The following is a 27,989-nucleotide window of genomic DNA, read 5'->3' on the forward strand; positions in this document are numbered from 1 at the left end:
TGTTACACTAATGCTGATATATTTCTGCTATTACACATTATAGTTAGACAGTAATGTACTTACAGTAAAGCACCAAAAATGGAAAGGAAAAAACCCCAGTAATTTATTGTTACATTTTTGTTGGTTTGGATATCAGGAGTTTTAGTATACAGAGTAATCTTCTTGGGCTCTAACGGTGCTATTTTTAGTTACCACACTGGGCTGAACACACATAAGGCTCTTCCCAACACCACCACACACACACACAAAAAAAAAAGATTTGTGCACACATTTCAACATACACTTCTTAGGAAATACAGAGACATATGGAAGCTGCTAGTTAGAGAACACTACCTGTGACACAATCAAAATGTGATGTGTTGCCACCCCTGCCATCTTAGCTTGCATTTTTCACTTTGATGTTTAAGAGTTTTCCAGCTTCTCTGCTGATTTTACGAAGAACTCTCGCAGTCATTGACAAGCTTGCACTGAACAGCACAAAGCAGAAAGTAAGGCTGATTCGCTCCATGACTGTGCTCTTCAATTCACTTTCACACCTCACCTTTGCAAATGTCTTGTGAGTTCAGGAGAAAGCCCGCTGTCCTCAGATCACACTGCTAAAACGGATCCGCCCTAATCTCTGGAGGCTTTCAGGTTATTAAGCTTTGAAAGACTTCTGTCGAGGCATCCTCTACTCGTCTCCTACTTTTCCCTTCACCCATACATTCAAGATACTGGACAGTAAGTCAGAGTGCTGTTTTAATAAAACATTACCGAGCTAAATCACCAATGCTAGTGTAAAGGTTCCAGCAACCCGAATCCTCTGGAGATTGTATAACCTAAGAATGTGCTCCCAGGAGGGGATTCTCTAAAAGGAACATTCACTCCTTCTTAACAAAAAAACAATCCATCCTCAATATATTGAGATACACAGTAACTGAAACTAGGGAGAGGGAGAAGGGTACAGTATGGAAATGTACATTCTAAATTCTAATTATAAAAACATACCCATCTTCCTTATTTTGAATGTAAATGGTCTAATTAGAAGTGAGTACGATTATTATGAAATACTAATGAAACTGATAAGAATAGACTAAATTCTCCTGTTTGATGTATATTTGCAAATTCGTATTGTCAAAGGATGGTTGTGTAATGTCATTGGTACTAAAAAAAAAAAAACACAAAAGAAAGCAGCTTTCCTACTGCAGTCAGTGAGCATTGGAGCTGGCGCCCCACCTGGGATATCGAGCCCTCTGTTCTTGTACCCTTGAGCAAGGTACTTCACTCAGACTGCTCAGCTGATCTCTTTTTAGAGATGAAAGTACTTATTAACCTGAACAAACTATACCAAACCTGGAATGCAGCATAAACATGAAAATAACACTTTCACAAAGAAGCTGTAAGAAACAAAAAATATCTAAGCCACAGTGTGTTCATTTGTCATTTTTAAACAAAAAGTACCCACGTGAAATATGCGCTCGGTGGGAGCCAGCTAAAGCAACAAACCCCTGGTGCTTGAAAGGTGTCAGCTCAGCGCATCTGTTTGCCTGCTTGTGTGCGGTGCGGCTTTGGTGCCCCGAGAGATCCTGGGGGGTGTCGTTCACCCTACAATGCGTGCTGAGTCACACATGTATCACTGGTCCGGACACTCGGGCTACCAAGGCAGATCCCCATCTGCTACTGAGCCTGCGGGGGCATCAGCAGGACTTTAAAGGGGTGAGGGCAGCAGATCAAGTCCTAAGGGAACAGGCAGCACACCTCACTCCAGGTTTTAATGAGCTTTGGATGCTGCCTTGGTTGTGTCCTCAGGATCGCTGATCCGATGAAGTGGGCAGTCGCTGTCCTCCTCTGATGAAGTCTATGTCTATGAGTGGGCTTGCTGCATTTAAATTCTTCTCAACCTCCACAAGGTGCTCCATCCCTGAAGACCTAAAGCCACACCCCGACTGGCAAGATGCGGCAGAGGCAGTACTGTCACTGTTGATCTGTCCTTTTCGTCTCCATATAAACTCTCGTCTTTGCAAATGGTCCCCATTCTTACCACACCAGACTACAGGACACTATTAAAAACCCAGGCTTGTCTTCACATGTTGGCAGTTTACTGTACACATACTCCGATTTGCCACTTCTCTTCAGGAGAAGTTTGCACTGAAGCCACGTATGAAGCCGTGTTTCTACTGCCCTCTTCTAAACGCGGCTGTCTTGGGTCTGGATTTTTCAAACAATCTGTGTTTTTTGGTTATTTCTGGTATGATAATTGGACTCCGAGGTTAGGAGAGGATTTGTTGTAGCTATTACTGTTCCATTGATATTGCACTACTTCTGAAATATTTCTGCCACCCCTAAACAACTTTGACTTTTTTTGCAGCATATCACATTCATGGGGTTTCTCTTTTGTGAATCTAATTAGGTTGTTATTGTGGTTTGGGAAACTGATGTTATATTATACACTGCCCTTCAGATTTATTCATACCACCAATGATATAAGAACAAAAACAGCATTTAGCAGAATGCGTTTAGGATGGGATAATGCGTCTCACTTAAATCTTTCTAATGACATACTGTAATCATAGCAGCATTGCACAGAGTAAGATAAGATCTAAATTCCAGAAAACAGTACGAGACACATTAAGACTCAAACCTTAAAGTATGCCTTTCAATAAAGTTAAAGAAAAACAAACCTACAATGGCATTCTGCTCTTTGGAAGGCAATGGAAGTCTTCAGAACAATACAGAGGACCCAAAGGTTCCCTGGGATATTAAAAGAGGCAGCACACTGAAGACATTCAGTAGCATCATCATGGTTAAGGTCAGAAAGCTCTTCAGACAGTATATTGCAAGCAAATGGTCATTGATCTCTGCAGGTTGGGGCTTTGCTATAGAAAAATATTCATATACCAGTTTCTACTGTAGTGTCCATTAATAATAAATTGAAGGCTACTGGTGAATTACTTTTGCCAAACACCATCTGATAGTTGTACAATGCTGTCAATGTCTTACGGTCAGATGAAATGAAAACCAGGCTTTTTGGGTGTTGCCCACTGTGCAATATTGCGGTGGTGGGGACTATTATGTTTTACATCTACAGGTCCTGGAACTCGTGTCAAGAAAGGAAGAATCATGAACTCCAACACACAGTGGGACATTCTGGGCAGACACCTGGTTCTTCCTTTCAAGAAGCTTGGCCAAAAATGGACATTCTAGCAAGACATTGGTACAAAGCACACATCCAAAGCAACAAAAGAATGATAAACTGCACACAAAATAAATGTTCTCCAAGTCCATTTGAACCTGAGATTCAGGATGGCAGTTCACTAATGGTAACCAAAGGGTCTGAAGGATGCCATGAATTAACCTCTGAGACTCCAGAATCGCACAGCCCACTACAGGAGGTGTCTGTTGCCCGAGGACAATTTACAAACATACTAAATACAGTGTAAATAATTATATCATTTTTCTGGACTTCAAATTATGACAAATATAACTTACTATCTAACATTTTAGAAATATTAGCCTATCTGTATATATTTTCATTATTTTTTGGTTATTGTTCTTATTTAATCAGGGTTTGAATAAATTTGGGAGGCACTGTATGTCAGTTTGTACTGTAGGTCAGCACAAATGTAGATAGTGGTATTTTTCAGATTACATAACGTATATAAACTGTTTGTGAAGGTTAAGTAAATAGTGAACACATTTTCAATAAAACCGACATTTCTTTATAATGTAGGTTAAACATTACATGGGTATTGTACTTCCATACAGCTGCATATTCCAATAACTTTTTAAATAAAATCATGTTCCTTTCTTACAGTGTACACTCCCTGTTTCAAACATGTTATACAGGCATATGCACATAGCCTTTTATAAAAGCCTTTGAACAATTTATTTCACTGTGTATGGGTGTGTGCTTCAGGCACGAAAAACATTATCGAGCTACTGCAAATCACCACGTTACTTCGTGGCGTCAATAACTAAATACTGGACGAATCAAACATAAAAAGGGGGTAACAATACAAATAGCTACCTCAATCACTCTGTGCAGTTAACAAAAAACTTCCACACAGTGCTTTATCAGAGACGTACTACAGTGATACCGGACGGAGGTGGTTGTTAAGGATTAGCAAGAAAAACCGGTATCCAGTACCACGCAAGACAGTGATTTCTCATGCAATAAACCAAGACTTCAAGATATGATACTACACCGACATAAAACATTCATACATTCCGAATACTTTGAGAATATAGTGGCGGCACTCATGATAAGATAGCGATTTGATACATTCTCTCAAAAACGGAGCACCGCACCGACTGCCATGAGCTGGTACTCAGACTATAGTCTCTTTAACCCTGCTTTTCTCCGTCTTCCCATTCAGCCTGATTCAAGGGTAGCTCAGCCCGCAGCTTGTGACAGCTCTTATTAAAAGATCTCGTTCGTCGCATTTAAGAAGACTGTCACCCCCTTTCTTATACGCATCTTCACACCGACGTCGCTGAAATCTTAAAAATAAGGACTACTAACCCCTTTTATCGCGTTACAAAAGCTGCCGTCCGGGGAGCAAAGGAAGAGCAAATCTTTTCGCTGCTCGTCGGTGGCACAGGTTTCGTCTGGATTGCGAATTCTATTTTCTCTCGGCGACTGTAGACATGCATGCAATTCATCCCCATAAAATGTTTTATATCAACCCGAAATTTGCACACTCACCCCTTATTTTATTTTTTTTGTCACAGACGCGATGGCGATGTTTTTGTTTATTTCCTAGTCCCCATGAAATTGTGCGTCACCAACTTCCGTGTTAGCAGAAAGGAAAGAAGTCATGCGCGTTGGGAGACGGGCTCGGTGGGTTATAAATCTCTGGCAGCGATTTAAGGAGACAGATGCTGAGGAAAACTAGCCACTGCGGGGAAACTAGCTGCTCGGGATAGCCGGGTCCAAGGAAGGCGGAGACATCGGGAGACGATTAGTTAATTAGTGTTTGTAGTGTACAACAACACATATTCCACATGCTTTTTTTCTCTCTCATTTTATTGGTATAAAGAGCATTTCAGTTTTAGAACAGGGTGGCCAAATGGCCCCACATCAACTGGATACGTAGGATGGGTCTTACATATTAGCTCTAATTTAAAACAAATTAACTCGCAGACTAATAGGGATTACATCATTGGTGTATTCTCTTTTTGATCAAAGCTTCCAGTGGTCACATGGTCAGAACAGCTGATCAGCATCACTGACGTCTTGCAAAGTGCGAAATTGAAGATGTACTGTATGCACGTACAGAGGGCAAAAACAAGTAAATAATTGGGGTTAAGTACAAACTAAGAGCAACTAAATAAAATAATTCTAATTACTCTGCCTGGTGTTAAACAACATCTTTCATTTAGCAAACAATATCCAGCTTGCAAAATTGCCCCTGGTGTGAATGTGTGTGTGTCTGTGTGTGCCCTGCGATTGACTGGCATCTCGTCGAGGGTGTACCCTGCCTTGTGCCCTTTGCTTGCCAGAATAGGCTCCGTCTCCTCCACAACCTTAATTACATCAAGTCTTTAGGACTTTAGCCTTTAGGGTTTTCTGCAGGTTATGCCAGGTTATACCAGGTGAACCGATTGTTTCTGTGTCCTGGTGCTTGTGCACAAGTGCTAAACCAGTGATGGACTTGTGCCCCTGTTCAGGATGAAGTCCCACTTTGTGCTCTGTGCCTCCAGCATAGGCTTTGGATTGCCTTGACCCTTACGAGATTGGCTTGCCAATAATGATTGATTAATTCAGGTTCTGCAGTTGATCTTAAGCACCAGAAAGAAAGTTGCTCTTCTATTTAAATCACAGTCGCATCATGAACGTTGTACAAAGTTTCAGAAGTGTTTTCACTAGCTGTTTCTCCAGTCATCTTTCTGCAGGCAGCCAACATCAGCTTTTACATTGGAAGGTTTTTCTGGCTGTGCTTCTCTATCAGTCAACCTATTTTGTGCTGACATTAGTATCATCTCTTTAAAGCTGTGAGACAAGAGTCAGGTGCTGGCAAGTTCTACATCTTACAGACTATAATTTTCTTGAGTTTACAGCTGGTGTCAGACAGACCTGTGTTCCACTAATTTTAGAGCACGCTAGGTTGGCATCATGCAGGCTTTCAATAACATTAAGCTACATCTGTCTAGAGACACCTACAAATGGAGTCACTAGAGAGCTGGGTGCTGTGGAATCTACAGGATTGTTAATTCAAGAATCAAATCTTAAAATATTTATTCACTCATTAATAAAAGAATTCAAGAAAGTCTGGCACAATTCAATGTATTTGTAAGTTCTTAGAGACAGCACAGTGGCACAGTAGTTAGCATTGCTACCTCACAGTGCTGGAGCCCTGGGTTCAATCAAAGACCTGGGGTGCTATCTGAGTGGAGCTGGTATGTTCTTCCCTGGATCGTGTGAGTTTTGTCCACTAGTGCAAACAGATCCTGGCAGGTTAATTGGCTTCTGGGAAAACTGCCCCTTGTGCGAGTGTGTTCCTGTCCGTGTTTGTGCCTATGTGTGCTCTGAGATGGACTGGTGTCCTGTTGAAGGTGTATCCAGCCTTACACTCATTGATTGCTGGGATAGGCTCCAGCTCCCCTGTGACCCTGTATTGGTTAAAGCAGTTAGAAAATAGACAAAACAAGTTTTTATTTTATTTGCAATTATTTCACAGGTTCCTTAAAAAAAAAATGTATACGGTTAATTTATCATGTTTAGTTTACTTTTTCAACCAGTTTTATTGTGATACACAACTATTTTGGAAACATCTTTTAAAGGCCCTGTCATATAATAAGGTACTGTGCACTTAAAGCTGAACAATCACAGTCCTCTGTTTGTGTGATCTCAGCCTTGATTCTGAGTTGAACAGATTCCAATGGTTGGAACCTCTTGGAGGATAGCAAAGGATGAAATGATCATTGCATTAGCTGTGGAGGAAGAAAACAGATGTGAATCTCGGACATATGTCTTGCGTTTTAGTTATACTTTACCAGCTGAACCTCCTAACAGGTGGAATTTGAGTGCTAATACTAAGGCCACCGAAAAAGTAAATTCCTGTGTTTTGAGCCGTAGGGGATCAGAACACTTAAGTCCCAGAGTGAACATATTGGGCTCTGTGTTACAGTGGGTCAGGCCAGGGAGTGTTTTACATAAACTCTTTAATTTGTAATTTTACATGTCAGAATTCTGCAAAAAGATTTAGCATTCTTTTGAAGTTGATCGAAAATCTAAACTCAAATCCCGGTATTGCCATAATTGAAAGGAGATTGTACATCTTCATTCAGCAGCCATTGAAAAGTAGTTCATACAGTTCAGTAATCTGATGTGTCCTTTGGTAACCTGCTCCTACAGTCTACATATACTTTTTAACTAAAATCTCTTTTATTACTGCTAGTGTTCACTGATAAGGGAAAGACTCTGATGATGCAGGAAGAAACTGTAAAAATGAAACTGCACGTTGCTCATCTTTAAGAAATGTGGGGACACGCCCCCCTCTCGTCACATGACCACTGTACTGTACTGAAGTCACCTGAAGCAATCTTTCAATATACATCAAGACATTTATAAGGCCCGTCTTTTGGACGAGACGTAAAACAGAGGTACTTACTCTCAGTGGTCACTGAAGATCCCCGGGCACTTCTCGATAACAGTAGGGAGTTATCCCGGTGTCTGGGCCAAATTCCCCCCCTTGGCCTAGAGGAAGATCCTACATGTTCCATGCGGGATTTGATCGCATTCCATTTTCCATACACAAGAAAGATTACAAACGACATCACAGATTACAGATGCCCATTCTATCTATTGAGTCATTTTGATCATTCAAAGCTAATTAATCCAACAGTCTCATCCAGTCATTTCTAGAAAGAATCAATGGTATTGGCTTCAAGATGTTTTGTATTGACAGGGGTAGCTTGTTTCATACCTCTTCTGCCTCTTGTTTTTAAAAGCATTTACAAAAGAAATACATTTCAGACCAGTTTTGAATCAAATACCTGTCACATGTGAGGTGAGAGTGATAACCACTTCACTAACGAAACGTTTCATGAGCATCATATTTGCCAGCCCATTGGTATGTTCAATGTAAAAGTTTACATTTACTGCCTCTCCACAGCGCGGTTAGGACTGCAGGGAATTCACTCCAAATACACATTGACATTCTCTGTGTAAATATTAAATTTAAAGAGATCTATAAAACACAGCATGGAACTTGTGTTCCACTCAGTGGGTTACAGAAGACATCTCTACATGTCTGGCTCCTGAAGCAAAAAAAAAAAATCCAACTTTGTGTGAAAGTACAGAAGCTATACCTATAGTATTCTCATTCCAGAAAATGTTGTGTTTCTTTTTTCTATCAGTATATATACACAAGTCACAGGTTTATTCCATGCTGAAAAAAAGAAGAAAGAAAACACCGTTTAGGCCGTGGAGCCTTCTTCAGGTGTGACATACTGTATATGGATATGAAAATATTGTGTGGCCGTTAACTACTTTACTGGTTGTGCTTATCTTCTGAACCTCTTTAACCTGCCTCCTGGAATTTCACTGACCGGCCCTTCTGAGTTCATGTGCGTGGTAATGGAAGTGCCCTCCCTATAAGAATAACAGTGAACAGATAAGAAAGAGGAGAGCATGCCAAAGTATGGGCTTTACTATAATAACACTAAGCAAACCGTCTTCTCCAATGTGGCCATCTTAACTACTACTCATTTAAAAAATCAAGCATTCAGTTCTTAAATGGAACAAATTTGTATACTGTATGTCAGGATGAAACCAAGTACATTGACATTTCATTTCTATTGTAAGGGTGCATGCTATCTTGACAGGATTCTTTTAAATTAATGCAGTCAGTTAAAAAAAATCTCATGTACAATGATGACAATTTGGGAAAAAAACAGCATGACAAAAGCCTGTCAATATCACAATGATTTAGTCCCAACTCTTAGCTGAAACAAAACAAATCTGTAGCCCAGTTCAGCAGCATTAGAAAAGTCTATTTTTTCTTAGTATTTTATGTCTTACAGAACTTTAACAGTTGTATCTACTATTTTCAAAAATTCATTAATGTCCATTAGGTTGCTCCAAACACCCAGATGTTTGACATCCATTTTTACATGATTAGTTAAAGGAACACACCCAGCAGCTGTTTCCTTATTTCCTATAGTGTTTTACAAGTCAAGCCCATACTGCTGGACAGGACTACAGGCTCAGGGTTTATTGTAATGTATCACAAGCCTTCCGTTCTTCCAAAACACATGTCCCTCCCCCAAAAATCAATGCCAAGGCTAGGCTCCTCACTTTGCTCTCCAATAGCCAAAAGCTAAGCTACACTCTGTTTCATGAACAGATTTACAATAGATTTTCTACAGGGAATCAATTTAAGCAAATTTAGTAAGGACATTTTTATTTTTAAAACAAATATACGCAGTTTAAACCACTATGGAATATTTCAGTTTTGTGGAATTGTTTTATTTGTCTTTTTAATACAGCAATGCCCCATCTCCACTCCCATGACAGGTTGAATGTGTGGAAGTGCCGTCTGTCTTATGACTCAGTGGTGCCTAGGATAGAAAAGCCTGTATAATAAGATTCTGTAAAACTGTTTGCATGGTTATAATTAAATTTCTGTCCCCCATTCTACATGATACTAGCTACGTGATTTGATCAGCTCTGCAAAACTGTGTAGTGGTTTGAACATGACCAGGAAGAAGTTAGAAAAACTCAGTGTCAGTAAAATTCACAGACACTGAAATGCGGTGTGTAAAGATCATAAATATGGTGATGAAAACCATTCTGCTGGAGGTGAATTTTTGCCTTACTTCCTTCAAAATATTTTTAGCACAATCATGACCATGCAAAACAGTATTTCTTCCTGTCTAGATATCTTACTTGGAAAGCACACCATTTAAGATAAGACTTACTATACGCTAATGGCATTTTGTTTATACCCTGTACCAAAGCCAACTATCATTAGTCTTGCAACTCCCAATTTTAGCTTAGCTGCACCACCTGTAGCAGGAGTCTTGTACTGTAATATGGAGTCTAAAAAAATACCTTTTGATTTTTTCTGTTTAGGCCCTGATGCCAATGGCATGTTTGTCTTTCAGTAGATATTTCTTTACAGACTCTTGACTTCTCATATTTTAGGAGTCTATACCAATGGCTTTTTAAGATCTTAGATGCTTTGAGCATTACACCCGGGATGCTGCAGTGGATTACATCTGCAGACTGTGCATTAATAAAAAAAGATTCACAACAGGCATTCCAGAATTAATTCATAGAACTGAGACTAACAATCAAGTAGAAATCAAAAGAACTAATTTCTCCACTCATTCCAAACCAAAGCAGACTGATGTGAAAATGGTGTTATTTGCACAGCTTTTCTTCTTTAATTATAATATTCAATTTGATGTTATATTTGAGTAATAACGAGTCAGGCTCTTGTTAATGCAAAGGTTAATACCTATTATACCCTGTGGATGTTTCTCAAACAAAGGAAATGTGGCATAGACCTCCTGGAAGGAAAATCAGCACTGTGCAATTAATTTTCCATCTAGTTCATTAATTTCAATTGCCTCTTTTTTTTTAAAAAAAAAAGACAATTGGTATGTTCTTAAGTATTCAACTTATGAAAACATGTACAGTATGCACAAATTACTTACTTGGTCCTATTCTAAACAGTGACAAACACAAAAACCATGTTTCTGAAGTATTTAAAGTACAAATATCAGATAAACTAATGTGCATGGGCTTCCATGCTACTAAATGCATTCATAGCAGTGCTGAAAATGGAAATTTTATACTGAACTCATACCTGTGCTGGCTCTGAATTAGTTCACAATGCAGCCACAACCAATCATCCTGTTAACTAATACAAGTTTAAAATACACAAGCTTCAATAATTTAATGATGAGCTATTTTAAATCAGTCTATGAGGCATAAAGACATCATCTCAGAGGATGTGTTAATCACTTATAATGTCTTGCAAATCTTAAGCCAAGAGGTTATTACACATTCTAAAAAGCTAGTAAATAGGAGGGAAAATGTGTCACAGCACTGTAAATAATTTCCCCTATACAATATCCATGGTCCACGATTAGTTATTTGAAGTTCAAATCCTTCATTCATCAATTGAAATAATCTCAATACTGAGCAGGTCCTTTTTTCAGTTCTGTACCACAATAGGCAATGAAGAACACTCAGAAATGTAATAAAAGACAGACATTTTTTTATTAGATTTTTTCCTGTTAACAGCACTCAAAATTTTAGCAAAACAGCAAACAGCATTGTGCAATTATTAAAAAAAATCCTGGCATTACAAAAAAAGTAGTTAAAATGATCTTTTATGGCAACAAACAATATTCTCGTTGTATCCCAAAAACTGTATGCTTGATGGCCATATATATCTAGTAGATATTTGTATATAAAATATTACATTGCATCCTAAACTTTTCCTCAAGGTGATATGGAATTTCTTTAAACTCACACTGCTGAATTTCAACAAGATGTGTAACCCACGTGCCACCAACAAGCCCAGTTTTCTAGCAGTGAGGCTTGAAATATGTGAGGGCGGTGGAAGGGGAAGGTGAGGAATATTGGAAACGTGACAGACAAGGGGGGAAAAAAAACACTTCAATAGAAGGACAAAACAGGACAAGGACACAGCAACCTCCCTCAGAACAGGCTACATGGTAAAGATTAATCATTAAAGTGCATCTTTTAAAGACTTGTCTTGTGAAGAGTTATCTTCAGACCTATAAAAAAACAGATATAACGTGCAATGTCCAAGTTAAAACCATTCTAATATCTTTAAAAACTACTTATTTACACAGATTTGACTGTTTATTTTGCTACAAATGAAAATGCACACTACAGTAGTTTTCACATTATTCATAAATATTAGACTATTAGACTTGCATGTGCTTTTATTTTGTTGTGTTGCTTGGCATTTAAAAGTTTCAGAGCAAAGTTGGTGTAAAACACATAGCGGTAGTCGCATTCCCTTGCTCAATTTAAAAAAAAAATTGCTACATGCAACACTTGAACGGTCAGATTTTGGGAAGCTTTGGTGCGCTGATTATTGGGTTCGACTCCTGCAAGTACCTCCGGCCTGCCGTCTTGTAGTCATAGGTGCAGTCGTGAGTTTCTGCATAGCGATGTGTAGCACAAAAGTTGTTTCGGCATCTGAAATGAAAGCAAGACCAGTATGTAGCCAGGTCATTCCAGTGATGGCCCCTTTGATGAGTACCTGTGAAAGCTAAAAAGGCCCCACACTACTTAATGGTATGAGGTAGCAGCCCTCTAGTGCCTCACCAAAGCACTAAGCATTGCTCTTCGCCTTCCTGTCAAATTAGTCAGTGATACAAACACTTTGGCTGTTGCTTGCAACCACTTCAAGAAGAAAATTCAAATTCTAGGTTCATAAGTGTATGTATCTAGGTGCTCCATATAATAAAGATGGAGAGAAGAGCTTTAGTTTCAAAGTGATGATTGTTTTCTCAATCTTAAACCTTCTGTAACGGTCTCAGTTTGAGTGGGTCACAAAGAAAAAAAAATTCTGAAGATTTAAAAGGTGAAACTTCTTATTGATGAGAAACTTTGGAACATCTTTGAATGCAAAAGTGACAGTACAATATCTATCATTAGGAAGATGAAGCAAGATTCTTTACTTCATCCTTTTTCCTTTTCATTTAAACCCAATAATTTCCAAAGAAGAACAAGTCTGAATGTACCCTGATGTATTAACAATTTAATTAGGATACCTCCACATCATGGGTTTTCAAATGTAGTAATGCTACAGTCCAGTATTACAGAACAGCAACACAACTGCACATGACATTCAAAATGTACACAACAGATTCATACAGTATGAATATTTTTTTCCTGTAGTGGCAGTGATCTCCTGCTTTTAACTATGCTGTCTATCCTGCAAGAGATACACAAGTCTGTTGATACTGGCCCCCAGGGTCTGGCTTACAAGTCTCAGAAGGATCCACTCTGACTCCACGGCTCCTTCGAGACTAGGAACCATGAAATAATGAATCACGATGATGTCAAGAGAATGTAGACTATCCACCGTCGACAACGACTGTTAAGAATCATTACAACTTACAATTACATGCAGACTTTCCAAGCATGAGCTAACTGTTATCCACGGCTGTATGCCTGACAAAGAATCCTCCCTGAATAAAGAATCCCTGCAGTTTTACCTGCACTCATAGCTTGTGGCCAGGCCGGTTTTCTTTCCACACAGGAAACAGTGCTTAGAACTTTTCTTTTTAGGAGGGACAGGGGCCTTCACAGGAGGAAGGTGATATGTTGGAGTACCTAAAAAGAATTGTTACATAAATTAACATGTGGGAAAACACCGGATAATTGTGTAAGGCCCTACAAAAATATACCCCTGAGTTCCTGAACATTATTTTCTGGGAAAAAAAATGGAAGCTTATTTTGGTGCAGAAACAACATTTGCAGGAGGAATAGTCACTTCTAGGGTTTCTCTCTCTTCATGTTGCAGATGATATTTAGATGTAATAATATTGCCATTATTCACCTTAAACACAAATTATATTCAAAAATCTTGCACTTGAGGGGGCTCAAACAAAGGCTGAACACCATGATCCAGGCACTGTAGGTTTGCGTGAGCTACAGGCAGTTTGACTGGGATCCCTCAAGCAACGGCGGAGGGAAAGCTGGGATTAGTCCGCCAGCTACACTGAAAAACCTGTGGCTTCCTAGGGCTCGCAGGCCAACGAGGGACACCCCTCTCGTGCAATTAAGGCTAAACTGCCTGTGACATGTTAAAGGCAAAGGGCTTGGGCAGGTTGGAAGAGTCTGCCTGCATTTCCCAGTTCTTTCCTGTATGCATCAGTAAGGGTGTTTTTCTCAACCACAATTACAAGCAACTGTATCACAAATCGGCTGAACTTCTCACACAAAAATACATCAATAATTAACATTTAAAGTGTTAAATGCTCTGATAAGAATGAAAAAAAGACTTTTGAACATTTTATTGTGCTACAATAAGCTTTTTACCATATTTAGACCTTCTATATATTTGTTTGCCAGTTATAGACTAAGAAACAAGACATTAAACAATGAAACCATTAATGATTCAAACTAAAATATTTAGTGCAAGAAAACACGGTACATTATTAAGTGGAGAATACAAAAACACAGCAGGAAAAATTATGAGTAAACCAGCATACACAAGACAGAATTTCAATTTAAAATTCCAACTGCAGGATAAACAACAATGTCTGTAGGAGTTCCTCAGTCAGTAAAACACGCAAAATGAAGATGACCACAGTGTTTAGGTATAAGTGCTATAAAGAATTGTAAGGGTTTTCGCTTTAAAATTTAGATGTTCAAATATGTAGCTGCATCAGCATGCGTAGGCTGCAAAGAAACAGGTAAAGGTTGATTCAATGCTGAAAGGGAAAAGAGACAACGTTTCGGCTGTGGAGTCTTCTTCAAGTGTCAAAAATGTAAAGGCTTGGTCTGGGGTTTGTATGTTCTTTGTGCGTTTACACGGATTTCCTCCAGGTGCTCCGGTTTCTGCCCACAGTCCATGCTGGCAGGCTAAGTGGCCCTCGTGCGTGCGTGCGTGCGTGCGTGCGTGCCCCCTGAATCGGAAGAAGTGGTTAGAAAATGGTCTATCAATCTAGTCCTCAACATGAGGGAATGGAAGGTGATAGGAGTCTCAACTGTGTTTGCAGAGAGACTTTCACCAGAGTGGCTGAGAGAAGGCAGGAAACACACAGGTGATAAAAGAGCAGGCTGAAGGGACAAGGATAAGAAGGCATACAGACCAACATGAAGAAGTAAGAAAGAGGCTCTTGCAGGACTTGCAACAACCATTGAGGCCTGCAGGAAATGATCACATCACTCACCTATTCGCCTAATTGTGTTGGAAGAGCCTCCACTTGAGCCAAGAGGGTTAGCAGGCTGAAATGAGACAGTTATACTTTCAGGGACAAAATTGAACAGCATTGGTTAATCTGAACAGGTTACAGATTTCGATGATTACTGATAACCAAATGACCACTGCAAATAAAAAATGTCTGTGTGAACAGCGAGGCTCTTTTCAGGATCAAAGAGAGGCTTTCAGTTAGATGAAAAACAGAGTAAAATAAATTTTAACTAGTCCAGTATACTCATTCTACAATGTGACAACGTGACCCCGGTCTCACCAAAGCCGCTAGAACAGAATATTAATGTTTAGTGTTAATGTGGCCGTTCTTTCCTTACTTACAGCCCTAAGAAAATCCTGAACAAGCAGAATGGAAAAATACAATACTAGTAGCTAGGTACAACTTGAAGCTGAGACAATCACCAAGGTCTCTTAGTGGGTAACAATGCACAGGAATTGCACCATGTACTCTACCATGCATGAAGTACCAGCTCCCTCTGGTGGGGACACTTTTCTAAGGAGGTCGTCCTGAAAGAGGTGGATGTTGGTGGGAAGAGGCAATGCAGCTGGGTGCGGTCTTCCCAGCCCACAGCTCCCTGGTAGGCTGCTTTCTTTGCTTGTGCTTCGTGCCAGCGAAGCCAGGATTCCTAAATTGCTGACAGAGCCCAGGGGTTCCTTAGAGGCTTTGTTCACCATTTCTGTAATGTCCCGTGCCTCTGTTCTCGATATGATCTCAGGATGCTTACCAGGGGAGTCCACCTTCACACCCCGAAACTTTGGAGTTCGTGCAGGAGAGGCCTCGGCGGCACCAGAGTACTCCTCAGACTTCAGGAGAGCCCTGGAAGCTGTGGGTCTCAGACTGCCGTAACCGAGAGACTTGGGCAGCCTCTGGGGCTTCCCAATCACTAAAGGGTTGGAGGCCAACTGAGCAGGGAACTGCAGAGGACTGAGTGCTTTGTTAGCCCTTTGAGATAAACGCTCAGTGCTCAGGGCCCAGGTGTCCATGGATTCAGAACTTACTGCTTTGGAAAGTAATGCTGCTACAGACCGCTCAGTAGCTTCTTCTACCGTTTCGGGACCGCTGTCTTTACCCTGTGCTGGTTCCGCGTTGACACTTGCATTAGCCTGCTCTTCATCAAGCACAAGAAAAGCATCCGGGTGGGCGCCCACAAGTACAGTGTCCTCCGTCCTCACCGTTCCCTCGATGTTAGATCTCACTTGTTCCATAGAGCCATCCTGAGACTCCCGACTGGGCAACACAGAAAGTGGTGGAAGAACTGCAACTTTTGACAGATGAGAGTTCTCTACTTTGACCCGGGAGACTTTAGGTGGAGACCTGATTTTGCTTAAGGAAGCAGTCATGACTGGGCACTCCCAGGACTCGTCTTCCTTCACAGAGTAACATGTGGACGACAGCACTGCCTGGCTGGCGGGGGTGACAGAGGACAAGCCGCTCGGGGGTGCAGGAACAGGAGGAGTAGCTGAGGAATGCTGGTCCCTGACAGGAGGTAGGCATGTTGAAGGGTTCAGAGAGTGTCCAATCTGAGGCAGAACCCGGAACAGTCTTTGATGACGGGCTGTATTCAATGAGTCGGTGCAGGGCCGAGCGCAGATGGGAGGCCTGGGTTTCACCTTGGCAGTCTTCTTAGGCTGCAAAAGAAAAACACTGGACACTAAACTGAAATTCTTCACAAATGTATAGAGCATTCATTTATTGTTAACTAGTTGTCAGGTGTCTTGGAGCGTAGAAAATCTGAGAAACAAATACATAAATTGTGAAAAAACAGCTGTTTGTGTCATACCATTCTTAAAGATTGGCTAAATGTATACACTTTTAGTCAATGACAGGCAAAATGAAGACTGTAATGGCAACGTACTATTTTTTCCCCAGTTTTCTTAAGTATGTAATTTATATTGTAACTGCATGCAAGTAAAGGATGAAAATGACATTTCTTCAGGAATGAGAATATGATTTCCTTATGTTTCCAAGTACACATACAACAGGGTAAACCAAAGTTTCACATGCACATGCTGCAGAACTGCTGACGATACCCCTCCTGACATGGTTGATGTAGTTTATGAGCGAGTCTTTCACCTACTTTGCCATCTCGCTCCAACAATGATCGAATTCTAGAGCATCTACTGACAAAGGAGCTTGGCAGCTAATATAATCAAAGTGAAGGATATTTCCCCATAGGGTGTTATGGCAGCAGTACCTTCTTACTGAGGTTCATGTTTTCCATCTTGGCCTTCAGCAGCTTCATCTTATTCATGGTGATGGAGTTCTCCATGATCTGCTGGCCTGAGGGTGAGGGCTCACTTTCTTCTTCCTCCTCAGTGTACAAGTTATACACCGAGCCTCCGCTACAACAGAGGATAGAACTGGCTACTCAGCTACTGGAAATATGCATCATCAACTTGCAGAGGAGATCATTCTGGTATTTAGACCCACAGACGAGTATTTCTGACTATTTGCAAACTTTAACAAAATGTTTATTAGACCACAGTGTTATCCAGAATGTAAATATTCTTATAATTTCTATTTAAAAAAATGGATGGCCTGTTATGCCCTACCATATATTCTTGTACCATAACAGAACGTTTTATCACATAGCTCCCAAAAAACTGGGAGAGGGTGAGTTACTACAATATGGTGTTTTAACAAGTTCAAATAACATGTTTAAAAAGATTTTTTGAGCTTGTTTATAGCTAGAAAAAAATACTATTTAAACCCCAAGCATAATAGTAATTTAAATTATCACACAAACCTACTTAAAACAATTAAAGTGCAAGCTTCGATAAGAGTTTCATCATTATCTATTTTCATTTATAATGAATTCAATGTAATAAAACGTTTAAATGTTTATTTCAAAATTCAGCCTTTCTTTACACACCTTATTGATTCAGAAACTGGTGTTAAGGTGCCATCTCCTCGATCCACAACTCGGAAGAAATTGAGCTGGTCTCCCTCCTGGTACACAAGAAAGGTGACCTGCTTATTGGGTGAAGCTTTCTCCAAAACATCATCCCGATTTGAATCCATGTACTCCGCAAATTCCTTTACAGGGTCATCCATTGGAACTGCAGTGGATAAAATACAAAACAAAAACTAAATCAAGAGGCTGCACACCATCAAAAGGTGCCAAATGTTATAATCTATAATTATCTATTGTAGATATATCCATAATACCATTAGATAAATACATGAAAGTATTTTTAAATTATCTGCTACTACTCATGGAATTGTTCAACTTCTGTTATGATGCTGTATGCAGTATATGCTCTTAGGAAGACCTGATTGAACATCAAAACTGCAGATTTGCTGTCTGATCACTACGACATCTTGTTTCCAATTATAATGAATTCAATTTAATACATGAAACAAGTTGCCTTTTGAGTTCACTCACATTCAGTTTCCTGGGAGATATAAATGAATGTTTAGAACTACAAGAACTGTACTTTCATAGTCCACAATTCATCTGTTAATATTATACAGATTACTTAGAAACTACTACACACCCTTATAATGGAGCATCACCATGTTGTTTTGCAAAACGTGGCACACCTCAAATGATCAAATGGCAACAAAAAAGTGCATCCATACGTTCGAACAGCATCCTTCTTCTACTGCTAATCCTCAATCTAAATTATGGCCTGAAGAGAATATTCTCAGATTAAACATGCCTGTAGTTATGAGCTGCTTAATAAAGAGTACGCTGTTATTATGTTCACTTTAAACAAAATAAATACACACCTCTCCTGGTATTGATGGGTCCCCCTCTCATAGCGAGCACCAATTTCAAAGTGCACCCTTCTGTAATGCTGAACAGACAATATAAACAGAGTAAGCAGCACAGCAAGACTGGAAATGAGGAAAGGCAGTTTGGAGATCTGGTGGAATTTGAGCTTGAACCCATGTGCTTGCCTGCTTCATGAAAATTTCTCGTCTTGCTTGAACCCTTTCAATTTCGAAACCCATCCAAGAACAGCAAGAATGCACCTCAGGTACACAGCAGTGAAGAATGAAAAGACTGGAAGAGCCCAACCTTGTCAGAGAAGATTTTACTGGAAACAAAAAAGGAACTGGAGGTGTAACAAAGGGTTTAAGTTAAAACACTACAGGTAAAATCAGTCTGAAATCACCTGCCTTAGTAAATCCTTACGTAAATGTACTAGCTTGATGAAAAAAAAAGCAGTCCTGGAGACAGAGTCCAGATTTCAGGATTAATGATAAAGGTAACTGCTACAGCTGAATTATTTTTGATGATCCAGCAAAAATCCATCAGAAATAAAATGTTGTAGGAGTTCCCAGGCATTTTACACAGTATAAAGCCTTTGCCAGGAGAGTAGGATTAGTCAAAGAGCCTGGAGATCAAAAGGTTAGGCTATCTTGATCAACAGCCATAGCTAGCAGCCTGAAAAAGCAGCAGTTTTGTGTGAAACGTGAAAATGTATTATTCAGTGACATGTCATTACAGCAATAGCCTTAGAGGTCAGAAACTGCCTAATCAGTCTTAACATTCATATCGATTAAGCAAAAAGCTTTGAGAGTGCATTGACTGCAAAGGAAAAGTAAAGGTTAATTCCATGCTAAAAGCAGTAAGAAAAATGTTTTGGTTGTTGAGACCTTTTTCAGGAATGTGTGCCTTCTTCACAGTCCTAAAGATAGTCTGACTGCTGAAAAGCCGTTTGTCTTTCCAGCATGGAATTAACCTTTACTTGATCCTTTCGAATTGACAACCAAAACCAACAACAATTTACAAGGTAACTGCAGACAACTATTTAACAGTACAATGTACATGTTAGAACAGCCAATGATTTTACCTGTAATCATTTAAGCAGTACTCATCTTCTAGTTCCACGTTGTTCCAGATCAAATGCTGCTGTGCAACAGGTATCCCTTTTCAGAAGGGAAACAAAAAAAACACAGCAGTTAGAAGACTAGTTTATTTTCAGTATGCTGAATACTATGCAGGGAAATGAGAGTCAAATTCTACACAAATGGTAATACTGTGAAGACACAGGTCCATGCTTACCAACAGCTAAGACCATTCCTTGTAATGAATCTCTGATAACAAAAGTACTGTTGTTGATTTGTTGCCCCCTACAATAATACAATTAAATATTTGGTTTTAACTTCAGCTTTCCGACATCAACGCATGAAGACAAAGTGAGTTCATTGTTGACATCTTCATTTTTTTTTTATAGTGTTAGGAAGTTGCTACACTTGTTCATGTTAAAGTAATGTTGGCTTCATTTCTAAAATATAATTTGAGGGTAGTTATATATATATAACCTATATATAAACACATTATAAACCAGAAAACTGTCAATATCCCTTACAACAGATTTTAAAATACAATTGGATGCTCTCCAAGACCAGGCTTGGAGATCCCAGCTCTAGACAGACTGGTTGCAATATATCTGAAACATATCCCGATGTGCTCAAATGTAAAGCAGATAAGATTTCAAGGGACAACAACAAAAAGAAAAGATTGCATCTCTGTCACTAAACAGTCATTGTAGCTACAGGTGAAGGAAAGCACAAACCAGCCTTTGAAAATATCTGGTAACAGAAGATATGATATGAGGATGCCTCAATGCCCTGCAAATCAAAAGCAGCAGACAGGCAGGCAAGACCATGCAGATGCTCAGTACCAGACCCCTGCAGCACATTCAACAGAACAGTTGAAAGTTCAAAAGCATATCCCAAAGGGCCATGGATATTCTTTATTCAGCTCAAATTGCAAGTTCACTGCACTAAGTGACAAGTGCAGCAAGGTCAGTTATTCCTTCAGAATTCCTATTAAGATCTTGATTTAGTTGTAAGCCTCTCTGTGGCTCAGTAATGAAAGAATTCACACTTGCTCCTATCTAGACCATGTAAAATCTGGGGTAAAACAGAAATCATTAGAAAGCTGCATCACAGAATTAACTGCTAATATGCATTATAAATGTAGTGAAGATCAGGTGCTGCTGTAGATCTGTACTCTATACTGTGAATAATAAATAACTGCACATCTAAGCTGTTGATGTAAGATCTTGACTATGACTAGATTCAAAATTGAAAGGCAGGTCAGCAACCAGAAATAAAAATAATTTTTATTTCTGGTTGCTGACCTGCCTTTCAATCTGTAATGAACAGGCATGGATACAGAGAGAGACAGAGAAAGAGGAGTTAATGAAAAAGATCAGTACCCTCTAGTCTTTGAATTTTGGCCTTTACTGAAATCACCGTCTCAAAAGGTGACACGCGTAGTTCAAAACACGTGCCAGTGAGGGTTTCAATGAACAGCTCCATCGTCTCATAGAAAGGAAGCTTGTAGTGGAATGGTCCTACATTGTCCTCATTGAAGAAGGGAGGCTCCTTCTTGTGGGCCATTTCTGGTCTTTCCAGCACAGCTTCAAGGCAAGGGAGAAGGGTGACCCACTAGCAGAAGGGACAAGGGCAGGAGCACGGGACACTTGCAGTCAGAGAGGCTGGTCATGATGCTGTGAAGCTGCACCTAGAAACAACAATTTAACATTCATTTTACAAGGCGAGTATATTCTAAAAGCTCTTCAAGATAAAGTTTACCTTTAAAGGTAGCATTCATACAGCTTTACAAACAGCGAGATCACACCAAAACTCAGAATTCCTGTCAATTAAAGATAAGACCCGTTCTCTGAAGGGGGAAAACAAAGTAAAAATTCTCATTTTTATTTACCAAAGTAAATAAAAACAGCCTGAACTGTCTATCAAATCACCAGTGAGTTCACACACTCATGCGTCAGTGACTGTAGAAAATTCTCCTCCAGTATTCCAAATGAAGAGCATGTATCTAAGCCAAGACTGAAAAACAAGCACAGCCCTGTGCCAGCCCTACTACAGCCAGGGCTGGCCTCATAACTGCTCTGCCTGACCCGACTCACAGCAGCTGGCAAAAGAGGAAAGCTTGTCGAAGAATCGGAATTGAACTATGTGGGCTAGAACCATGTCAGTGGTACCCCCTGAGGGTTTTCCCCGAAGATAAACCAATGTAACACAAACACTGTAAGACAAAAAGTAAAAAGACGTATTTAATATATTGCTCTACAAACTGCACAATACCTTTCCTACTAAAGTGTCAAGGGCTTAAATCCTATCTTATATCCCATCACTTCTATATCTTTATTCAACATGCACATTTATGTTTATAACGGTATACAAGCTTTACCGTTACATTTTGCTAAAAGAGAAAATTCTATCCTTAAAAACACCTATAGCACCTTTTCTGACAAACACCACTACAATTGTGCAATGATACTTAACCCTCGTACAAGTACTGAGGAGACCTTTTAGCACACAAAGAGTGATCTCATGTCTGAAACATTTACTCCATGCATAGGTAAGAAGGAGTGAAATCTTGCACCTCGGTCACAGACTCCCCACACTCATCCCTTTCCCACTTGTAGTTCAATAATCCAAGAGGTGCTTGTTCTATTTTTGCAATCTGAAAACCAACAGAAGCCCTGGCAACCTGGATGCCGATGTTCCAATTCCTACCCTTAGGCAGATCAGTTTGTGAACATCGCAGATAACACAGACCAGAGTGAGTTCACACATATGGAGGTAACTGCTTTGGCCTTGTACATCATAATTCATTAGCCCGCTGAAGGCTGAGGACTCAAGTATTCAGGATGTCAAAATAAAACCAGTGCCATTTCTACACGCATTTTGTCAAGCTTCCCTGACAAGTCTTTTTTATTCCTTTCAGTTCTTCAGTATGTTCTGTATTTCAATATTTGAAATTGTCATTATGTCAGTATTAAAAGAGCAAAGCCTCAAAGAGATCATCTTCTGCAAGTTGAATCTAGTTCAGATTACCACCCCTTTTATTAAACATAAAAAGTCCAAAGATTACTGATTAAAAAAACATTCAAACTACATTCGATTACTGTTACATTAGCATCCTTTAAAACTTACACAACACTTTTCAGCTTGGTTTGCTTTCTATTAAGTAAAAAGGTGGAGTGCAAGACACTTCAGAATAGGCTGCAAAGCTTTGTGTCAGGTTAAAACGTGCAATTACTTGACTACTGGACATTTTAAACACTGGAAAGGGAAACCGATTAAGCAGCAGATTGTTTCTGCAAAAATCTTGCAAAGATAAGCAATGAAATATTCAATAAGGTCTATAGTTATATGTCCCATGAAATGAGATCGGAAGGATCCATAAATAATTTTTAATTTTTAATTAACTTATTGCCCCTACAATGTAATGGAATTGAATGATAATCTTTTCTGTTTTACCTGACCTTTCTCACGGAGGGTTAAATTGACTGATTGCCTGTACTCCAAAACTTCCACATCCCTGTGAGTCAAGACTGAGACCACAAAGACTTGCGGCAAAATCCATGAAGCCCCATTACTTCTAATCCAAGGCAAATGCAAACCAAACCCGGACGGCAATCCTCATTCCCGGCAAGGGTTGTGGGGATCAGGAACACGACCCGGAAGCACAGGCCAGAAATCCACCACACGGCAGACAGACAAGGGAGCAGGACTAAAGGACAACCAGTTGACCTACTCTGCAGGCTCTCGGATGATGGGAGGAAACCAGAGCACCCAAAGAAAACCCAGAGGGGTTACGCACATGCAAGGAGTCCTGGTCCCGAATCGGACCCAGGAGACCCAACAATACCCGTCATGCCCCAGTGAAAAACAAATCGATGGGAGACATTTCAAACCCAAGAGGAGTCGGGCACCATAACATGAAACCCAGACCATATTGTGTCTGGCACAAAGGACAGCGCTCACCTGCGAGACCCAGTGAAACCACTCGAGCTCAGTTCCCGACGTCACACGCCATGGCTTCGGAAATCGGGCAATGTCCGGGCCCTAAACCGGTCTGGCGTGTATTAGAGAACAATACACGCTGTGGGTTTATGCAGCAGGTTGTTTGTTCTGTGGACTCTTTTGCCACACACTTGAAACTATTTCAGAACTGACAGGGGGTTTTCACGGCAGCCTGTTGCTGGGGTGATCCCCCCTCCTCGGGCGTATCATGTCTCCTCGTTACAGTGGAGACCGTAATTAACTTGGCAGGATCCTGTTCATGTATTTTGTCTCCTGCTGAGAATGTATGCGTAAGCTTCAATTCCAAATATGGAGGGAAAGGAGACCAAGTCAAAGGCTCTGTATTCTCCAGTCTTTCGAAAGCCTTGCTGTTAATGAAACTAGTCTAATCTCCTTGGAAGCTTTTGTTAATTGCTACCTACAAAAATAATGCCAAGTAAGTAAACAACCTGCGGATCAAAAGGATCCTTGAGGTAAACTACAGAACATAATCTGCCCGAGACAATTCGGGCGGCCTCGTCTACCCCAGTGTCCACATATACACTCTTGTAAACTGGTGTAAATCACTGAACCAAAATAATGCAGTTCTACAGAGCTTACATTTAAGTGCTCCTGGAAGGATATACAAATATAGTGCTTTTCTACAATTGCAAGAACCTTCAATAGTGTATTCCTACAGATTCCTGACTTATTTTAACCCCCCCCCCCCCAAATCAAACATATGGAGTATTACAAACGGGAATTACTTAGAAGAAAATGGAGAAAACAGAACATCAGAAAGTATAATCCTCTGGTATGAGGATTACAGGAGTCATCTGTAAGGTATACATACAGGCGTCACTGCTGGTATGGTATGACTCCTGTAAGAATAAACTAATTTATAATGCCTTAGACTTATATAGCGCTTTTAGAAACTCCACTCAAAGCGCTTTACAGGTAATGGGGACTCCCTTCCACCACCACCAATGTGCAGCCCCACCTGGATGATGTGACGGCAGTCATAATGCACCAGTAAACTCACCACACATCAGCGATCAGTGATGATACAGATTAACAGAGTGATGAAACCAGTTATTAGATAGGAATTAGTAGGAGGCCAATGGGAAATTTGGCCAGGATGCCGGGGTAACACCCCTACTCTTTTAAAGAAATACCCTGGGATTTTTAATGATCACAGAGAGTCAGGGCCTCAGTTTTACATCTCATCTGAAGGACGGTGCCTTTTTACAGTATAGCGTCCCCATCACTATACTGGGGCATTAGGACCCACACAGACCGCAGGGCGAGCACCCCCCTACTGATCCCACTAACTTCCAGCAGCAACCTTAGCTTTCCCAGGAGGTCTCCCATCCAGGAACTGAGCAGGCTCACACCTGCTGAGAGCTACAGTGGGCTGCCAGTTGTGAGTTGCAGGGCGATATAGCACCGGGCTAAATTGTCATGAATGGACAATTCTGCACACTGCATTTATACTCGGTCCAATTTAATTCTGGGCTGCCAGAGCAGAAGTGGCTTCTATGGAACTGAAACGGCTCTGTATTTGGCATTTAGAGAAGTGTACAAGGCGATATATAGCAGGGATAGGTTAACGCACTACACGCTGCTCCTCAACGGCAACCTTCTACTACAACATTCACACCGGTGCTTTAATTTAACTACGAGCTTGCGTTGCCACTGTGAGCGCTATAACCCCAGTACAGCGAGTGGAAAAGAAGCAGCCCAGAGATTCAAGTGGCCATCACGACGAGAATTAGTTGCGTGATACCAACAACAGATGAGTGCACGTGTATTCAACGTGATTTTGTGAGCAAGCAGTTTTTCCAGGTTCAAAGCAATTTTGCAATAGGAGGCCAGGCCGCTCCGTGGCTGATATTACACGCACAGACTTATGAATGCACGTTTCCATCACAGACTGCACTCCGTATCTCGGAAACATAGCTTCCGTTTGTCCTTGGTAATTGACAACACTTAATGGAGCCTTAATGAAATAAAATAAGAATACCTTACAGTGTGATCGCAAAGCACCCAGCTCTTTACAACAAATTGGGCTGCGCCAATTACCGCAAATTCTAATATTTGAGGAATCCATTCAAAGTTATACCCGAAAAGGGTTAATAACACAAATTTCCGGCAGAGCGATGTTGGAGCAGTTTGGAACAGGAAAATTACATTTATCAGAGCAAGGAAGCACTGCGCATCACAAATCACAGCGGCCTGCACTGGAGTCGATGGCTGTGTCAATTTAAAGACACTCAGTCTACCTCGACGCTTACGTTCATCGAAGAAAACAAGCTACAGTACCTGGAGTTTCGATATTGTGAAGACCTACAAAACACTTTATTTCTATGTTCTTATAAATTTGGGAACTACCCTCCCCCCCACCACACACACACACACACCCAACAATGATACATTGTGTTTTTGTACGAAGGCTCATGAACAATAAAATGAAAATTTTACTTTTAGGACAGCCTAACGAGCTCTAGATACATATCAGATCCAATTCTGACCTGTCCCGGGATCCCCAGCTCTCTTTTTTTAAATGCCCGTCTTTTCACATCCTAGAACAGCGGCTACAGACATTTCTACTTCATGTCTTCCGTCTGCAAAAAGAAAGAACGGTCGTTTTCCCCAACATTGTAACACTACACAGCACCTTACCTGCAAAACTCAACCCGGTCCAGAACTGTACAAACTGTACCTACGTTATTTTGTCCTACCCACCCCTATATAAATTTCACGCAATATCAAGGTTTCCGTGCGTGTCCGACCGTAGTGGATCAGACCCTGTTAGAAATCCTCTCCAGGCACGGAAAGATCAGGAGGGATGGTCTGACCTTAGGCGCGGCTACGCGGTCGGGACCAACAGGCTCTCCGCTCAGCAGGACTAGAAACGTGATCAACCCGACTTACCGTAACATCATCATCATCATCCCCGTGGCGCTCAGGAGAGGCAGCAGGGTCACAGCTGGCAAATATCCCAGAGCTCTCCCACGAGTAACGGCTGCTGGTTTTTGTAATCCTCGTTTACGGATCAGATTCTAGATTTCTTTTAAATAAACCAAGCCTGCGCCGACCCGGCAGTGACCACAACGATGTAATAACCTCAACACCTGAATATAGCAATCAAATCCCCTGACCTGTTTCTCAGTTTCGCCCTCAAAGGAAAGCCTGTGAGGCTCACCTTCACCGGCCTTGAATGACACTAAAATGCAGCAGCAGCAAAATCATATTTTTAACGTTTTATCACACCTGAGTTCTTATTAGCCATAGTTTTAACCTTCACAATCGTTCAATTATCTCCTAACTTCCCCTCAAATACCTTCCTGTGCTGCTTAACACAACATTTCAAAGAAAAACCTACCCTTTATGACACATTCTGACTGACAGAGCAATATCCAATGACATCCACAAAAACTCAGATAGAGACGCCAAACAACCAATAAAAAGCCTCTAGAGGCGGGTATAGAAATGTTTGGTTGCGTGAACAGAGCTATTTTCTTTGTGCTCTAATAGTTTCCCGGATGTTGACCCTCATCTCCAACAACAATTAACACGTGACCGATATTTGTGCACCTTGGAGACGCGGACGCTGCGTGATACTGTATCTGATAACCAAGAGACTATGGAGAACACCCTGGGTATTAAAACGGGCTAGCAAACAAAATAAGTCCTTTATAGTTTAATTTGACGTTTTTCCAGTGAAAAATATTTTTTGTTCAATCGTATTTTCCTTTCTATCCGCTGTTTTACACATTCTGTACATTTTCGAATGATGTATCCCTGTAGTAATCACATCACTTAACCTACTGTACCTTGCACTGTTACCCGTGAAATTGTAACATTCTTTGATTATATCAATTGCTTTAGATAAAGGTGTCTTCTGAAAAAAAAATGGCTTTCAACATTCGAATACTGTATTTCCAACACGCTTTGTAAGTCAGCTCGAGTCGGTGAAATCATCCATTATGGCTTGTTTTATGCAGAGATGAGAGCAGCTGTGTTTATGGAATCAGCCTACTGCTTCACACTGTTTTTCTGTTTTATGGAACCCCCCAATTAAACCTTTAGAACTACAGTCTAAGAACAACTAACTTTGAATATTTTCTTTAAAAACTGATTACATTTGTAAGATTTGATATTACTTGGGGGACAAAAGGTACAGTTAAAGACAGTGGGAGGAGTGAAAGACACTTAACAAATTTTACTATCAATATTTTCTGTGTTCACAAAAGATTGTTTAAAGCTAATTAAATAGCTAACCAATATAGGTCAAA

The 27,989-nt window shown here is 40.4% G+C and overlaps 2 protein-coding genes across 6 annotated transcripts in view; both read right to left on the reverse strand.

Annotated features, from left to right (window-relative positions):
* Positions 1 to 4,781, reverse strand: part of marchf8 (membrane-associated ring finger (C3HC4) 8) — a 95,289-nt gene extending 90,508 nt beyond the window's left edge. For 2 of the 3 annotated variants that reach the window (XM_088915609.1, XM_088915608.1), the window contains exon 1: positions 4,685 to 4,781. The gene's annotated coding sequence lies outside the window, so the exon portion shown is untranslated. The remainder of the gene's footprint in view (positions 1 to 4,684) is intronic. The other variant, XM_088915610.1, reaches the window with a different exon arrangement.
* Positions 4,782 to 11,193: 6,412 nt separating this feature from the next.
* zfand4 (zinc finger, AN1-type domain 4) lies at positions 11,194 to 27,067 on the reverse strand. 3 transcript variants are annotated; one of them, XM_088916986.1, is made up of 11 exons: positions 26,626 to 27,045; positions 26,223 to 26,315; positions 21,093 to 21,400; positions 19,719 to 19,794; positions 18,649 to 18,716; positions 17,789 to 17,975; positions 17,111 to 17,258; positions 15,369 to 16,544; positions 14,875 to 14,929; positions 13,192 to 13,309; positions 11,194 to 12,166 (listed from the first exon to the last, which is right to left on the reverse strand). In XM_088916986.1, exons 3-11 carry the CDS (start codon positions 21,274 to 21,276, stop codon positions 12,031 to 12,033), a joined length of 2,148 nt encoding a protein of 715 aa, XP_088773112.1. In that variant the 5' UTR covers positions 21,277 to 21,400; positions 26,223 to 26,315; positions 26,626 to 27,045; the 3' UTR covers positions 11,194 to 12,030. The 3 variants fall into 3 exon arrangements, with proteins under 3 accessions (XP_088773112.1, XP_088773111.1, XP_088773113.1); XM_088916985.1 differs by lacking the exon at positions 26,223 to 26,315 and having other exon boundaries at positions 26,626 to 27,067; XM_088916987.1 differs by lacking the exons at positions 19,719 to 19,794; positions 21,093 to 21,400; positions 26,223 to 26,315; positions 26,626 to 27,045 and adding an exon at positions 18,820 to 18,878.
* Positions 27,068 to 27,989: the final 922 nt, after the last annotated feature.

This window comes from Atractosteus spatula, chromosome 5 (genome assembly GCF_055471065.1).
Source record: "Atractosteus spatula isolate fAtrSpa1 chromosome 5, fAtrSpa1.hap1, whole genome shotgun sequence".
In the NCBI taxonomy this organism is placed as follows: domain Eukaryota; kingdom Metazoa; phylum Chordata; class Actinopteri; order Semionotiformes; family Lepisosteidae; genus Atractosteus; species Atractosteus spatula.

Bases quoted from the DNA above. Each gene is read 5' to 3' on its own strand.
- zfand4 (XM_088916985.1), bottom strand. From the start codon at position 21,276: ATGGCCCACAAGAAGGAGCCTCCCTTCTTCAATGAGGACAATGTAGGA. The intron at 14,930-15,368 runs GTAGAGTACATG...GTCTCATTTCAG, and splicing joins GAGCTGGTACTTCATGCATG to CCTGCTAACCCTCTTGGCTC. The intron at 13,310-14,874 runs GTGAGTGATGTG...AATTCTTTTTAG, and splicing joins CAACACAATTAGGCGAATAG to GTACTCCAACATATCACCTT.